The 17,928-nt window shown below is 31.2% G+C and overlaps 2 protein-coding genes and 1 pseudogene across 2 annotated transcripts; all 3 read right to left on the bottom strand.

The window, feature by feature from the left end:
* Positions 4,725–6,055, bottom strand: LOC109326676 (annotated as a pseudogene).
* On the bottom strand, positions 9,068–11,840 carry LOC109326671 (protein IQ-DOMAIN 1-like). Its single transcript, XM_019559406.1, has 5 exons — positions 11,666–11,840; positions 11,340–11,570; positions 10,454–10,681; positions 10,237–10,350; positions 9,068–9,947 (listed from the first exon to the last, which is right to left on the bottom strand). Exons 1-5 carry the CDS (start codon positions 11,729–11,731, stop codon positions 9,249–9,251), a joined length of 1,338 nt encoding a protein of 445 aa, XP_019414951.1. The 5' UTR covers positions 11,732–11,840; the 3' UTR covers positions 9,068–9,248.
* LOC109326418 (protein IQ-DOMAIN 1-like) lies at positions 15,631–17,721 on the bottom strand. Its single transcript, XM_019559102.1, has 5 exons — positions 17,538–17,721; positions 17,212–17,442; positions 16,326–16,553; positions 16,109–16,222; positions 15,631–15,819 (listed from the first exon to the last, which is right to left on the bottom strand). The coding sequence occupies exons 1-5, from the start codon at positions 17,601–17,603 to the stop codon at positions 15,631–15,633; spliced, it is 828 nt and encodes a 275-aa protein (XP_019414647.1). The 5' UTR covers positions 17,604–17,721.

Raw genomic sequence — 17,928 nt, 5'->3', positions numbered from 1 at the left:
TACTATGTATGTTACAACATACAACTCAGTTAAGTTGCATATTACAATTTTTAATCTAAAAGCAGATAGAAGCTTTCTGGCTGCATATTATATCATTAGGGTCTGTCTGGAAGAGCTTATTTGAGTTTATACACACAATCTTATAGGGTAGCTTTTGATTTTTATGCTAGTTCATTTTAGCTTATTTCAATAAGTTTATCCCGGATCCTTTCCATTAATAGAGAAGCAAATACCACACAATAACATACAAAATATTACATATAATAACACTACCTTTACCCTTTTGGTTATTATGAAATCACATTTTTGTCATTGAAAATATGAAGAAAAACAACTATTTGCCTCTCCATCCTTTTCTATATCACCAGTTATAAAGCTTTAGGAATGTCGGCTTGGATGAGAATTTAAAGATTTAAAGAGATAGGAAGAGATCATATACGTGAAAGGCTTGACTCCTTAGTATAGCCAAAAACAATTAATCAAACGCTATCACACCAGACAGATCGAGACAGCTTCTGATTAGTCCCCACACCCTCTTGCCATAAATCATATGCATCTTTCATCAGTGCTTCATTTTTTCCCTTCACCACCACCCTTGGTGAAAAAAATATTTCCCCAACTTGTAGAGATATATACTTAGTTAACTAGACTTGTTTTTTGTTATCTAACAGGACCACATCCCCCATATGATCCAAGAAGAAAAAAGAAGATTCATTTCTAATTTTAGGACAAGTTTATTAAGTATCCCAACCCTACCACAGGCACACATGACTGAAGAGCACGCGATGATGAAATACTCCAAATTATAACAGACCCAATTGATCAACATGTAGCAGCAGGTAATTACAAGCAAAAGACATTGGATCCAATATACAAGTGGTCTCTCCCAGGCAATGATTGAAGGCCAAAGTAGATAACCTGTGCAACAAACTTTAAACCTTATTAGATAAGAATACATGCTTGCCTAAACTTAGGAAAAATGGTTGTATACTTTTTTTGTTATGGGGTATCATCATGTGTTCCATTTAAGGGATTCGAGTTTGACTAATGTTTATTTTTTTCTTTACCGGTGTAAGATTAATGTTTTTTTTTGGTACTACTTTGATATTCCATAAGAAATCTGTGAAAAATATTAATATTCTATATTATATAGAAATGTATAATGAACATACAATATACAAATAGAATAATGATATATATGTATATATATATATAACTAGACTTTTATAACTTCTCAAACAACCAATGAAACTATCTGTTTCAATATTAAAAATACAGAAAGTCGTTATATTTTTGGTACATTGTCATACATGTTGACAAAAATATCTTTTCATTATGATAACTGCATGGATTTGATTAATATTGGGTTTAGTCCTCAGATAGAAAGTTATGGAAGTGGTAAGATATAACTGATCCCTACTACCATGAGATACCTAGGGAAAGAGAATCAGAAAGCGATAATCCTTGCTTTTGGCACCACTAGTGGAAGCTGGTTGAAAATGTTGAGTTCACCAGATAAATTGCATAAATCTGGTGAGTAATGACCATAATTTGCGAACATATTTTATGATAAAAAAGAAGCAACGTTGAGTCATATGAATCACTCTTGTGTCTTAAAACAAGAAGATTGGATATCTTTTATGATGGTGAGACCTTTGTCTGAACATACAACACAGGAAAGAGAGTGTGTCCTAATACAAGTCATGGCCTTAAATGTGAAGGGACCATAATGGACAGTGTATTCTGCTAAATGACACTCTAATCGGTGGCCTAAGGACCCTCCTCCCTCTTCTGTTTTTCTATGAATTTTCTTTGAATAAACTTATTATACCTCTATGAATAGTAGTTACAAAAACATGTGTTGATTTTTTTTTATATATTTTAAAAGAAGGTAGTAAGGGCCGCACTTACAGGCCCAAAGAAACCCAACTCAATCAACCATTATGGGCTTGCTCAGATCAAGTGCTCAACGCTCTCCCACCTGGCTCAAAGCTTCACCCGACACCCTCCACTTAATGCTAGCAATGAACCAAATTAACTCGATATTTGTTCGAAATTTGAATTGTTATTTAGCATGACAAACTTGGTTTATGAATTAAATAAGTCAAACTCGAGTAAGATAAAGTTCAACTCGTTAGATTCATGAGTTGATTCGATATAAATATAGGAGTGACTCACGTGAGAACGATGCACTATTGCGAGAAATGAGAATAATTAATATGAAAATTGGATCTTATTTAAATGGTTAAGATTAAAATATACATGCATATGACTATCATCTAACCACCAACTAACTTTTAATCATAATCATTCATGATCAGTTGTAAGGCTTATATTTATTGTTTTTTATGTGAGATTTGTTCTTATTTAAATCATTCCCTTTATTATGCAACTTTGGTTGATATATATAATTAAAATAGTGAATTCTTTTAGACTTTTTAATATAATTGTCTTTTTTCAAAATTTGTTGATATTTATTTGTTTCTTTAAAAACCAAACAAGGTTAACAATTATTTCATCTATTACATAGTTTAATATTAGACATAACGAGTGAATATTAAATTAAGATTAATATTGATATGCTCTTCAGTCATTTGGGCATGTGTGATAGGGTTGGGATACTTAATGATGTAAACTAAGGGGAGCAACCTATGATTTTTGGAGACCATATTATTGCAAAAAATTAGTAGCATAGTTTGGTTTATTTTATTTGTATTGTTATTAATAAATGAGAATTTAATTCTCATTTATTCTTAGGATTTATGTTTATTTTTCATAAGTATTTTAGTATTTAGTTTGATGTATTTTGGGGTTTGGGAAATTATTTATTTCCTTATAATTTGGCCAAGTAGTGACTAATGGTGTAGCATAAACAATGTGACATGAAAATAGGAAGGATATAAAAACACAAGAGGACACAACTATAAATATGGAGTGCAAGACTTAAAAGATAAATAGGGAGATTTATTCAATTTCCTTGGTCAAATCAGATCTGTTTAATCAACATATGGTTACTCCTCGAGATAAGGTAAGACACAAATTAAGGAGATGATAAGAGACTGATTGAAACAACTCAAGGCTCTACTTGGCTTTCAATTTCATAACCAACTTGTGGCTATACTTAAGGGATGAAGATAAGATGATCAAATCAAATTAGATTAGGTTTGTTAGGATTATGCTAGTTAGGATTTTATCTTCAAATTTCAATTTATTAAATTAGATTTTATCTTTATCTTTTCAGCAAGGCAAAGCTGCCTATTTATAATTTTGTTTATTCATTAATAAAGTCAAGTTTGTTTTTGAGAAAAATTTGATTGAATTCATAAAGTTGAGTCAAAGCTCCTTATTTCGAATTTATCAAGACCCTTATTCTTGTGGTGTTCTAAGACTCATCATTCTCTCGGTGTGGCATCTAAAAATTCTTATCAAAAATCTTTCTTGTAGTGAATATCATTGACTTATCAAACTCTTGAGCTTGTAGTGTCTTCATCTTCATATCTTTTCCATCTTTCCTCACAAATTTATCTTAAAATTATCCTAAAAATCTCTATGAATACCAAAACTAAATTCTGATTTATAAAGTTCTTAATTTCAAGCTAAAACAATCTTACAATCAAAGGCATCCCCTAGAGGTTGTCATCACTTAATAAACTTTTCCAAAAATAAAATTGAAAATTGGTTGAAAATAATCTAAAAGCGTAAAAGTTGAAGGTGATTGGATTGTGTTTGATTGGTTTTTTGAAAAATCGACCAATCCAATTCAGTTTTTGGATCCAACTCTATAAATCATGTCAATCCAAATCAGACCGCATTAATTTAACTTATTAGGAATATGCACAAACAAAGTTTTACATAAGTTATTAATATTGTAGTTCAATATTGTTCTAAAATAATTTATAGCGCAAATTCAACAATCAAATGTTCGAATGATAGATTCAGTAATGTTCATTTGATATGACTAAAAATATGTATTTTATAAGTAATATATTGTCACATATATATAATGTTTACAATGTATATATGATATTTCTTTTGATAAATAAAATTAAATTGTTAGATGTCCTTTCTTCCATTAATATACAATAAAATCACAATGAATGAAGAAATTAATGTCAGTTGTAGGTATATATAATTTTTTTTAATTATAATATCTTGTTAGAAATATATTGTCCTTAACCATTATTGTGACCCGAATTATGAAATGGTCTTTGATATAGTAATTTATTAAATTTATGTCGTGATTGTTTTTTATTTATATTAAGAGAAAAAGAAGTATGCACTAATAGTATAAGATTTTTTACATTGTTAATACATTATACCGTTCACTTTTAAATATTATTGACTTTTAAATATAACTATTACAAATGAATGACAAATGATTTTATGACTGTGTATAATTATTTATAACTATAACACTCTTATATTAAATGGTGATAGGAATAAGACTTGTGATATTATATCTTTATAATGTATGTAAATAATATTGTGATAAATTATAATAATAATAATATTAACATAAGTGGAAACATATATACTTATGACTTTTAATACATTATTCATATTTATGATATTTCAAATGTATATAGTTACGCTATTATACCAAAACAAATATAGTATAGACCGATCCAATCTACACTTAATATTTGAATTATATGTCTTAATATAAATAGATGAAACTACAAATTAATTATGTATTTGAATTGGATAATATTTTGTCTAAAAATCAATCCTAACTAATCACAAACACCCGAGTTATAACTATATATTCCCTAACCGGAAATAGTCACGCCCACATTGCTAGTGAAGACATTAATCCAGCCCCAAGGAAAAGCATACCATAAGAAACTATCTGCAGCCTGAAGTTAGAACTCATTCTTTTGCTATGAAAATCAGCAGCTATCAAGTCAACTAAAGCCATATACACTAAAATCCCTGCTGAAAACGAGTCCAGAATACCTTGTATGATAAGTGCCCCTGCACTGTGAGGATTATACACTGAAGCAATGACTATTCCAATGCCAATACCCAATGGTGTAGTTAGTCCAAAAAAACAAGCCATTATTGCTGATGATGAGCTCTTATATTGTGCTTGGGAGATGCACCCTCCAAGTGCAAAACCTTCGAAGAACTGATGAAAAGATAGTGCAGTGATTAGAGGTCTAATAGTGCAAGGACTTTGTGAAACTCCTAGAGATAACCCAATTATTACTGAATGTGATACGATTCCAAGCTCCAACACCTGCAATGCAACACAAAAACAGAAAGATAATGCTTATAAATACTTTCCCCATCAATCTTACATGTGATAATAACCCAGTTATGTATTTATGGGTACGTCCCTGGTCAATGGTGTTGACAATTTTTATTCTATTAATATTATTAGAACTTTAAATTGTGCTATGAAAAGATACCTGCGAAACGACAACGTGTCGTACTTCAGGTTGATCAGAAACATGAATATACGAGTGTGAGTGTCCATGACCATAATCATGACCATGATCATAACTATGATGATGTTCATTAGAATGGTTATGTAGATGATGCACTGCATGTGCATGCATCCCTACTATGTGCATTCCTCCACTCTCTTCTTCCCCAAAAACCTTCCCATTTGATTCATCATACGATTGAATTAAACTTTTTCGGATTTCATCCTCTGTGTCTCGCTTCACCTCTTGCTTCCTCTCATAATACTGAGTTCCAACAAATTCAAGAAGAAGCGTTAACAACGCTGCCACCATTGCGAAGAACCCTGTAAACGGAAACTTTGACCATGGAAACGGTGGCAGGCACGGGTGATTCAGCGCTTCGGTTGCGTCTGATAGCATGTGCACAAACCCGGTGGCAAGAATCACCCCCGCCGCGAAGGCCTTGGTGGCGAAGAAAAGGTTACTATCTGATCGGAAAATTTGCTGTGTTTTCCGATGAGGGGGATAGCGACTCCAATGAAACCACAGATAAGGATTGAAGCAATGGCAATGAATTTGAGAAGGAACGCTGCTGAATCATCACGACATAGGTCTATGTCGGAGCCACCGCAGGTGAAGTTCGACATTGATGAAATGGGATTCTGAAATCTCAGTGATTAGAAATAGTTACAATATTTCACCTCATTTCATTATTATGATATTCTTTGAAATAATAATATTATTTTCTCTCATTTATTAATTCTTGTAGTGGGTGTGTAGAAGTTTGAACGAGTTAGAAAGTGGAAGAGATTGTGGTCAGAGTGAAGAGAGAGAATGGAGATTAACAAGACCAATCCTCAACTCTTGTCATTTATATTTTTCTTCTAAATTTTATAGGTCTCACATTATGTCCACATTTTATTTCTTCTAAATTTTATACATTATGTCGACATTCTTTCCTCACTCCTTTTTTTTCCTTCTTAGGGGATAAGCTACATTTATTATTGAATTTATTTAAGTGTAGATTTCTTTACAAATAAAGAGAAAATGTACTGATTTATGAGTTCTACTATATATATATATATATATATATATGAGTTTATACAATTCATATTTAATAATTTCTAGATGTTCAAAAATAATAATTCAAATGAATGATGTATAATATAATAATTGGTGGCATGTATATTTCTAGTATAAAGATTTATACACAACTATTATATTATTTATAATTTATTTGTATTATTTTTTTAAAGATTCAATAGTAATTAAATATAAATTATAGATGATATAATGATAATGCGTCAATAATTTTTTTCTCAACTACAAGCACTAGGCCACACATCCTCTCATTTCTATTTGTCTAGCACATTTTACACCTTTCATAACGAGGTTAATTCTTATAACGAGGTTAATTCTTATAACAAGGTTAATATCTTACATAATTTGTATCACTTCATGTAATTCTTGTTTTTCATTGTTTACAAAAGTAAAATATGAATTATATAAATATTAACTTTGTATTTTCTGATAAACAATTAATGATTTTGATAATGTGTCCATATTCTTTTCTAACTCCCTTTTTTTCTTTTCTTTTCTTCTCTTTTTTTTTTCTTTTTTTCTTCCTATTCTCAAAGGGTATAAAGTTACATCCTTTATTCACTTTAATTAAGTATTGACTTCTTTACAAATATTATCATTATTTTTGCCATAAATAACTACTAGTAGCCAATGTGTTATTTCTATTTCTCTTGCAAAATTGACATGTAGATCAAAATTTGTGTTCCATTAAAAATATTGTGATTTCCCAAACAAAAAATATATATGCTAGTTTCAATATACTTAATATAAATATTTGCATGCTAATAATTTTTGCAATTGAAATCTCATCTAAAAAATTGAATATATACATAGTAGATTTTGTCCATCATAACATTATACAAATCATTTTCATATGACAAGTATAATTATTAAAATTTTTTTTGACATTATCATATTTAACAAAAAGAGATACTCGTAGATATTACGTACATTAATGAAATAAAAACCACAAATAATCAATTAATGAAGTTAAATAACTATTTGAATAAAAAATATTATCAAATTAATTATTATTATTACATTAGAAAAGAAGAGATTATGGTTTAGTGTTTAATATATGAAATGTTACTTTCTTATTTCTTTGCCATGTTCTTCTCTATGAGTATATAATTATTCGCGAGATTGCACAATTCTAGAGCATGATATTGTAAATTATAAAGTTGTTATTGTGTATACTGAAAGGATAATCATTCTTGAACATACATAAAAATTGGGGAATGAATTTTACAAAAATGAAAAAGAAGAGAGATTAAAACTATACTTTATAATTTTGAGTGTCATATAAGAATAATGTGTTTAATGTAGGAAACATCATTAGGATTTTGGATGAAAAGTTTGTGCACATTCATATAAGTTTGAGTATGAAAATTGCACAAAAAATAAAATAAGATATCTAAAACAATCAAGGGACCAAACTATGGGTGGTAAATGATTGGTGTTGGATTTGGATCTTTTAACTGATGGGAAATCATCCACAAATTTATATAAATAATAATTTTATGAGCATGTAACGTTTAAAGCTTCTGTCCGTAAAGTTTTTAACATATATATTATGTACTTAAAACAAACTTTTAATATTACGAAAAATATATATACTGAGCGTAAAATATTTATACATTGTCATTGCAACATTTACCATTCATGTTTTATTTTTATTGACTTATCAAAAAAAGTAATACATATAAATGATGGATGATGTATTGATTATATATAAATCTTTACACTAAGAATACATATATAAATATTACACTCTTAATTTAAGTACATTCATATATCCTATCATTAATCATTAATCGCAATTTAATAAAAAATTCAAACTCAGTGAGAAATCCTACAATAAAGTGAGAGTTGAAATAATCAATAAAATTGAAAAGCAAAAGATATAGTTTTGAATGTTTTTATTACATATATTGAATATTCATTCAAATATATATTTCTACAAGTAACTTGGTTTATGTAAACTATTCTGCCGAATTATGCTATCAGAATGGAAGCATCACGAAACAGCTTTGTCAAAATAGTAATTACAAAATTAAATGAATAATATAATCCACATCAAGATTTATCAAAATTAGTTTATAGTTCTACAAGTAACTTTTATCCATGTTCTAATTCATTGATTATATATAACTAATCCTTTAGACATGTTTTAAGTTGAACAAAATTTGAACGTGAATGTCTTCATTATGCAGATGCATACATTAAGCTTATTACCAACAAGGCGTTGGTCTATAGGTATAAGGTTTTACTGGATCACCAAGTTCAAGAGTTCAATTTCTGAAAACGACATTTGTTAGGAAAGACAACCAATAACCCAAAAAGAATTAGTTCATTACCCAAAAATAAATACGATAAGCCTTGTTAACTGATCTGATTACTAGTTGTTTATTTGGATCTCATGTCTCATCAGACAGAACAGAGAGTTAAATTCTCATGTTATTCTCTTTTCAATTTTAAGTTTGCTAAAATAGTTCATTTATGTAAACAAGGATTCAAGCATGGTGTCCAGGTCAGAACAATAAAGGGAACACAGAAGATTGTACTTAATCCTCCAAGGGCATAGGGAAAACCAGGTGAAGAATTTTACAAACAAGGAAAAAGCAAAAGCTACTTCTAGCTAGGAAGTACTAACTCAATTAAAAAGTACATGGAACAACAAGATGTTGAAATTCTTGGGAAAAAATAAATACAGATTTGTTAAACTTCCATCAATCCACATAGGCATATACTTGCCCCTTCTCACCTTGACTGTGTTGAGATCTTATACAAGTGAGTTTGAGTTGGTAGGTAAAGTGGCCTAGAAAAGTTGATTGAATGGTCAGAACCAGCATTGCTTTTGGAATCACCATTGGAAAAAAATGCTGCCTTTTTGAGAAACTGAAACTCATCCATGGATTTTTGCCTTTGTGATCTGTTATACATTTGATTGCTTGTTTTGTGCTTTGCCTTGGTTGACTGAGTCAGGTTCATGTAACTAGGCCTAGTGTTACAATTATACACAGTCCTGTCACAAGTGTTTCCAGAGAATGGTGTTTTAGATGTACAAATAGATGATGGAGAACTCTCATCATTAAGAAATTCAGAACTTGGACTCGAGGATGAACGTGTAGATTGTCCAACATTTGGAGGAGGCCTAGCAGAAATCCTTGTAGTGACATTGTTCTTCTTGACTTTTACTGAGCCTAGTTCTGATGATGGTTTCGAATTTGAGCTTGTTGCTAATGAGTCCGGAAATTTCTTTCGAGGTGGTGGTGGCTTTTTGCTTTTATCTGAGCCTTCAGCATGTGATTGTTCTATTAATCTATTCTCCCAAGGCTTTGCTGCCATCCAACGTTCCAACCAACTCCATCCCCCATTCGCTTTGTCGGCATCATGATTCTTCAGAGAGGAAAATGTGGCTTTTGTTCTTGAATTGCAGCTTGGTGTTGAACTCACTTGCTGCAATCATCAAGAGTTTTAAAACATCTTTCTTAAGCAATAAAGAAAAAAGAGTGAACTATAGTTATCCAAAGTTTATAGTGTAGCCAATTAACCAATTAAGCACTTTCACAAATTTTAAACAAGGACTTCATTGGTGACTTAAGTTCTTGTAAGTACCAATATGATGATGTTTTGCATCTTCGTAGAACTTAATTGATCACAAAATACTTCCACACTTAAGTGGCCACAAAATGGTTTACTAAAGGGGAAAAAATTAGTGGCAAGTTTTGTCAATTGTTAATGTTACCTTCTGAGCAAGAGCATATGCTATTGCTCTCTCTCTCTTGGAAGCCCCTTCTTGTCTCATTTGTATCTTTGCTTGAACATCTTCTAATGTTCCAGTGCTGTCACACCATCCTTCCTATGGAATCACAGATCAACTGATTAGAGACATGTTATGTTCTTCACACATTTGCTGAAATGAAAATATATAACAAGTTTGCATGGTTTGTTTTATGAGACACCTCTGCTTGCTTCAATAGATCAGACTTGGAGTGTCTCTCATTAAGGATGTTCTGGACTGCTTGGCCCTCTATGGACATGCGCACGCGGCGAGCTCTTACTCGAGCTTGAACTCGAACTAAGGCCTGCATGCACTTCAATGTCACTGCAGCCTGCTTCCTAACCTGTCGACCCCGAACAAGAGCTTGAATCCTCACCACTGCCTTCAATGCCCTCAAAGCCCTTCTTGCCTGCCATAATGCTTAATCACTCAAAACATATTCCAGATAAAGTTTTATACAACAATTAAACTAATAACAGTTATGTCTTTCTCTCATATGAAATTTGTTGAAAACTGGAGAGAGAAAAACACAATTAAGTGTTCAGAAGTCAGAACATTTAGTCCAGTTTCTCTACCCTTATGTGACATTCAATGCAGATCTCAAACATGTATTCTGTACATTACATGTATACAGGCTTACTTATGACATACAGAACTAAGAAATTTTAATCTGATATTTGGTAAGAGCTTATACATAAGTTATTTGGATTTATAAAAAAAAATCCAAGGGAAGACCCATGACATGCCTTATAAAAAAAAGTGATTTTTATAAGTTTTTTTTAACTTAATTCAATAAGCTTATATAGGAGAAATTATGAAAACAAACTTGTTTAGTTTATTTCAAAAGATCTCATATAATAAACGATTAACTAAGTTATTCAGTCAAAAACAGTGATTCTACACATTTCACAGGTTGTGTCTAAATGTTTATTTGGAAGATATTCAAATCAAGTTTTGTGCTTTCCCTTATTATTGTTTCAAAACAAATATTATTGTTTGAAACAGTATAGTTTGATGAAGAAAAAGCAGAAAGAAAAAAGAGATAATTGAATAGAAATGGAAGATACCAAGAAGGCACGGAAAGTAGTTTGGATTCGAATAGCAGCCCATTCTTGTCTAACAAGTCTAAAATCCTTAGGAGGAGCTCGAACCACTGTAGCCACTGCTACTGTATAAGCATCATCACACTCTTCTTCTTCACTTTCTGCTTTCTGCTTTCCTTTGTAACCCTTAGTAGTAGTAGTAGTAGTAGAACTTCTCCATAACCACCACTTCTTGTTCTTACCACACTCTTTCACCTAAACACATGAATAATATAATATACACTTGAGTATTAGTCATGCATCATCGTGCATGGTAATGGTATATAACTATATATAGTAAAAAAACGTACTTGTTCATCCTTGTGAGGCTTGTTGAATCCGATTAGTGATTTGACCCATTTTCCAGAAGCACCCATTTTGGTTTGTAAGGTTCAGTTTTATGAAGTTTTTGTTTCTGATGAGTTAAATGAGAGAGAAGTAGAGTAGTGGGGTTTAACTGTTGAAGGTTGTGGGTTTAGTTTAGTTTAGTTTAGTTGGGGTTAGTGGATTTGAAATTCAAAACGTGGAACGGACAAAGAGGTTGTTCTGTTCCGTTGTTTTTTATTGGTCCCAACATTAGAACACTGCCACATCGCACGTTTATTTTCAGGATTTAAGGGTGGTGGGTCCCACTGACTTTGGGAAAAAATAATAGGAGTGCTTCATAAAAAGGCACGAAGATTTTGGTGTGTAGTACCTGAAAAAAGTGTGAAAAGGAAAGTTGGCGAAGATGCTAATGGACAAAAGGCTCTGTTTCTCACAAATAGAGTCAATGCAGTTATTTGTTGCTCTCAAGTCTCAAGGCTGCATTATTCAGATTATTATCGGCCATACTTGTTAGGAGGGTGATCACACATTCGAACGAAATTAATTTCTTATAAAAAATTGAGAGAATATTATTAGTAGTACAAAAAAAGATTCCCAATATGGCATAACAGCAACTATTGTATAAGAGGAGTGCAGAAAATTGAGAGAAATCTCAACCCTAGAATAAACAATTTTTGATATTTTATTTTGGTGAAAAAATTGTAACCATTAAATGAGAGGAACAAATTAAAAATGAAGACCTAAATTGAGATTTGAAATTTAAATTATGTTTAGTTCTTTTCCAGTGAAGCTCAAGTTTCAAAATAATTACAGCTAGCAGAGTTTGAGTGATAACTCAAAAAAGTTAGAACTAAGCTTAAATTCTTCTTCTAATTAGATGCCACCCACATATATTTTGATCCTCTCAATCGTTTTCTTTTCCCTCTTTAAATGTTTAAGTGATGGAGAATGAACATAGATATTGTTTTCAGTAAACTCAATCAAGCTTTTAAATTCACTTGATAGTTCTAAAAGTGTGTTTGGTAAAGTGTTACACCAGATTATTAGTTAGTCGCCGAACTTAATTAATTAAATATATAAGTTTGTAAGCATGTTTAGTTGCATAATATTTTTAGAAAAAAATAATAGTGATTTTAGAAGCTTCTTAAAATAACTCATGATTTATGACTCTAAGTTGTTTCACATCATTTTATTTTTCAAAGACATACACATGCATGTCCCAAATTTAAATTTGTTTGTCTTTATGTTGATGGAAGTAGATAGCTGACTACATGTTTATACTAAGTATTATTTAAAGAGGTATTTTTGTCTTCTACTTTTTCAAATGACTTTATTTAAAAAATATATTTTTGGTATTAGAAGAGTAACCCTCATTATTTTGCTTAAAAGACTAATCACTTTTAAAGTTTGTGGTTGTTCTTTCTAATAAATATTGCTCATAAGTTAAAGTATTATTTAAAAGGCATTCTCATTGATGAGTGTGACTGACCACCGACAATTTCAATTTCAAGTTTCAACAAATAAAGTAACTGAATATATGAAAAATGTAATATTTGGATTTTACTTTTGGGTTTTGGAATTCGAAATGGGATTACCAGTAATTTGTTTCCTCTGTGTTTTCCAGAACAGTGAAATATTCATATCTAACATCCACATGGACTGGACTCTTCTTTGGAGAATCACTTAAAAAGATAATAATAAGAGTATAACTTATTTTCTCTAGCCACTAAAAGTATGACATATATTTTATTTAATTTTAAAAATATTTTTTAGAAAATGATTTAAATATGAAATAAGTGACAAATTATGTATTAAACGAATGAAAACATGTCATATTTATTATATAAATTAAATATTTATTATTTTTTTATCGCATTTTCATCCGATTTATAATTTCCATAATCTTATTCTCGTGTAAGTGAATATGATGTTTCCGGAGATTGAAAGCGAGTGAGAAGGTGAAATCCCAAGGCAAGTTTTAGAAACAAATACCAGGCTATAGTTACATTTAAGGTTAAAGAAATAATATGTATTAGTGAACTTCGTTACCAAATTCTCTTGTTTTTTTTTTCATTTATTTTATTTTATGTATTTATTTGATTGTGTTGAGCATCTATCAATCATGATGTCGGAAACTGATCGATATTTTTATAGAAGTGGAACGCAAGCCTTCATCATGTCATATGTGGTGAAACTAATTGCATGTAAAGGAACAATTTTTGGAAATAGTAAGCAATGTTAAAAATAGAACTATTTTAGGACCAAACAAAAAAACACATATGTCACCTAAGAAATTAATCACATTTAATTATGAATTTAATATATATGCATTGTTAGCATAAATTACTAGTTTTATTTAAGAGTTAAGAATGATTAATGTATAAATGATGAATAATATGGCGACATTGTAAAAAATAATTACATTGTCATTATATATATATATAATCTTTTAATTATTATTATTTATATTTAATCATTATCGACTCTTCAAAAAGAAAAAGTTAAATGAATAGTTGATAATATAGTGATTGTGTATAAATTTTTACATAAATAATCCATAGATATTACACTATTTTGCTATAACTAAGAGTATCTCAACTCCCATGAAAATAACTAATATCTTTCACGTGAGTAATTATCCCTTCTAGAAAAAATCAAACATTTAACTTTTAACCTAATTTAATACTTATGGATCTAATAAAATCTTATATTGCTAGATCAATGTCTTATTACTACAACATGAGTTTGGAATGAGTTGAAATTAATTCATTAACACTAACCCCTTTATATAGGCAACATATGTATTAGATAACATAACACCACTATCTATTAACCTCACAACTATCTATTAACACCCTACTATCTATTAACATCTCAATATCTACTATCACCCTATTATCTACTAATACCTCCATTATATACCAACACCCATTACTAGGAAATACAGAAGTTGTGTAACATGAATATCTTCCTACATTGGCACTTTGGATGACATGCTTTCATAAGTAGTTAATGGTATGTTGGGTGATAGTATTTCCTAGTCATGCTTTCCTAAGTATTTCCATGTTGTTCTAAACTTGTTTCATGTTTTGGATTGGACGTGTTCCATTTTGACTAGACTCCTTTGGAATTGGGCCGTTCCATTTCCATTTACATTATTGTATTGATACGATTATTCAATATGATTTGTCTTATACTGACCGGTCAGAATTATTGGATTTCTGTATGCAAAAGAACTACAAATTTTCACTAGAAAAATATCAAATGTTTAGCTAAGAAGGGATCAATTTTCTTTTTCTGAAATGATTCAAGACAGCAGTAAAAAAATTCTGATTCTGCATCCTCATGTCTGATATGAAACAAGCCTTATATCCAATGTTCTATGTTTTATGATCATTTCCAGTCTCTAACTTACTGGGGTTTGAAAAAGTTACATGTACGCAATTATATTCTCATAAAGGAAGAGGTGGTTCTAGACATAGGACTTATTAATAACATGAAAAAAATCATTCCTGATGCAATTTATGTACCCAAACCCAAGAAGAAAAGAATCATCAATAATAGTTAACCTTTTAGGGTGGTATGCTGATATTATCTTCTCTCTTTTCTTTACCCTCACAAGAGTGGGTAGCAACCGGTACCTATAGTAACTGGGGCAGATTCCCATCGAACAACAATGCCTATGAGCTCTTAATATGGACATATCAATAGCATACATTTAATTTATATGCAACCATGTTTTAGGGGTAAGCATGACCCGACTCGACCCATTCATCAATATGGTCTGATTATGATTGGGCTCGAATAAAATTTAGTCTCATCGGATCGGATGTATGACCGAGTTCAAAAATTAGAGTTGATCAATATTTAGGGTCAAGTAGAAATCAAATTAAATATGACCAGGCCCGACCTCTTCATGGTCATTCACTCATCATGTTTGTATATATATTTATTCAAATGCATATAGAGCAATGACACATTTTGGTCGAAAGTATAATTGATTATCTAATTTTTTTCCAGCAAACATCCAACGTTCCAACCAACTCCATCCCCCATTCGCTTTGTCGGCATCATGATTCTTCAGAGAGGAAAATGTGGCTTTTGTTCTTGAATTGCAGCTTGGTGTTGAACTCACTTGCTGCAATCATCAAGAGTTTTAAAACATCTTTCTTAAGCAATAAAGAAAAAAGAGTGAACTATAGTTATCCAAAGTTTATAGTGTAGCCAATTAACCAATTAAGCACTTTCACAAATTTTAAACAAGGACTTCATTGGTGACTTAAGTTCTTGTAAGTACCAATATGATGATGTTTTGCATCTTCGTAGAACTTAATTGATCACAAAATACTTCCACACTTAAGTGGCCACAAAATGGTTTACTAAAGGGGAAAAAATTAGTGGCAAGTTTTGTCAATTGTTAATGTTACCTTCTGAGCAAGAGCATATGCTATTGCTCTCTCTCTCTTGGAAGCCCCTTCTTGTCTCATTTGTATCTTTGCTTGAACATCTTCTAATGTTCCAGTGCTGTCACACCATCCTTCCTATGGAATCACAGATCAACTGATTAGAGACATGTTATGTTCTTCACACATTTGCTGAAATGAAAATATATAACAAGTTTGCATGGTTTGTTTTATGAGACACCTCTGCTTGCTTCAATAGATCAGACTTGGAGTGTCTCTCATTAAGGATGTTCTGGACTGCTTGGCCCTCTATGGACATGCGCACGCGGCGAGCTCTTACTCGAGCTTGAACTCGAACTAAGGCCTGCATGCACTTCAATGTCACTGCAGCCTGCTTCCTAACCTGTCGACCCCGAACAAGAGCTTGAATCCTCACCACTGCCTTCAATGCCCTCAAAGCCCTTCTTGCCTGCCATAATGCTTAATCACTCAAAACATATTCCAGATAAAGTTTTATACAACAATTAAACTAATAACAGTTATGTCTTTCTCTCATATGAAATTTGTTGAAAACTGGAGAGAGAAAAACACAATTAAGTGTTCAGAAGTCAGAACATTTAGTCCAGTTTCTCTACCCTTATGTGACATTCAATGCAGATCTCAAACATGTATTCTGTACATTACATGTATACAGGCTTACTTATGACATACAGAACTAAGAAATTTTAATCTGATATTTGGTAAGAGCTTATACATAAGTTATTTGGATTTATAAAAAAAAATCCAAGGGAAGACCCATGACATGCCTTATAAAAAAAAGTGATTTTTATAAGTTTTTTTTAACTTAATTCAATAAGCTTATATAGGAGAAATTATGAAAACAAACTTGTTTAGTTTATTTCAAAAGATCTCATATAATAAACGATTAACTAAGTTATTCAGTCAAAAACAGTGATTCTACACATTTCACAGGTTGTGTCTAAATGTTTATTTGGAAGATATTCAAATCAAGTTTTGTGCTTTCCCTTATTATTGTTTCAAAACAAATATTATTGTTTGAAACAGTATAGTTTGATGAAGAAAAAGCAGAAAGAAAAAAGAGATAATTGAATAGAAATGGAAGATACCAAGAAGGCACGGAAAGTAGTTTGGATTCGAATAGCAGCCCATTCTTGTCTAACAAGTCTAAAATCCTTAGGAGGAGCTCGAACCACTGTAGCCACTGCTACTGTATAAGCATCATCACACTCTTCTTCTTCACTTTCTGCTTTCTGCTTTCCTTTGTAACCCTTAGTAGTAGTAGTAGTAGTAGAACTTCTCCATAACCACCACTTCTTGTTCTTACCACACTCTTTCACCTAAACACATGAATAATATAATATACACTTGAGTATTAGTCATGCATCATCGTGCATGGTAATGGTATATAACTATATATAGTAAAAAAACGTACTTGTTCATCCTTGTGAGGCTTGTTGAATCCGATTAGTGATTTGACCCATTTTCCAGAAGCACCCATTTTGGTTTGTAAGGTTCAGTTTTATGAAGTTTTTGTTTCTGATGAGTTAAATGAGAGAGAAGTAGAGTAGTGGGGTTTAACTGTTGAAGGTTGTGGGTTTAGTTTAGTTTAGTTTAGTTGGGGTTAGTGGATTTGAAATTCAAAACGTGGAACGGACAAAGAGGTTGTTCTGTTCCGTTGTTTTTTATTGGTCCCAACATTAGAACACTGCCACATCGCACGTTTATTTTCAGGATTTAAGGGTGGTGGGTCCCACTGACTTTGGGAAAAAATAATAGGAGTGCTTCATAAAAAGGCACGAAGATTTTGGTGTGTAGTACCTGAA

The sequence above is a fragment of the Lupinus angustifolius genome, chromosome LG14, assembly GCF_001865875.1.
Source record: "Lupinus angustifolius cultivar Tanjil chromosome LG14, LupAngTanjil_v1.0, whole genome shotgun sequence".
NCBI classification, from domain to species: Eukaryota; Viridiplantae; Streptophyta; class Magnoliopsida; order Fabales; family Fabaceae; genus Lupinus; species Lupinus angustifolius.
The sequence above is the reverse complement of the archived record's forward strand: the minus strand, read 5'-3'. Positions and strand labels throughout refer to the sequence as shown.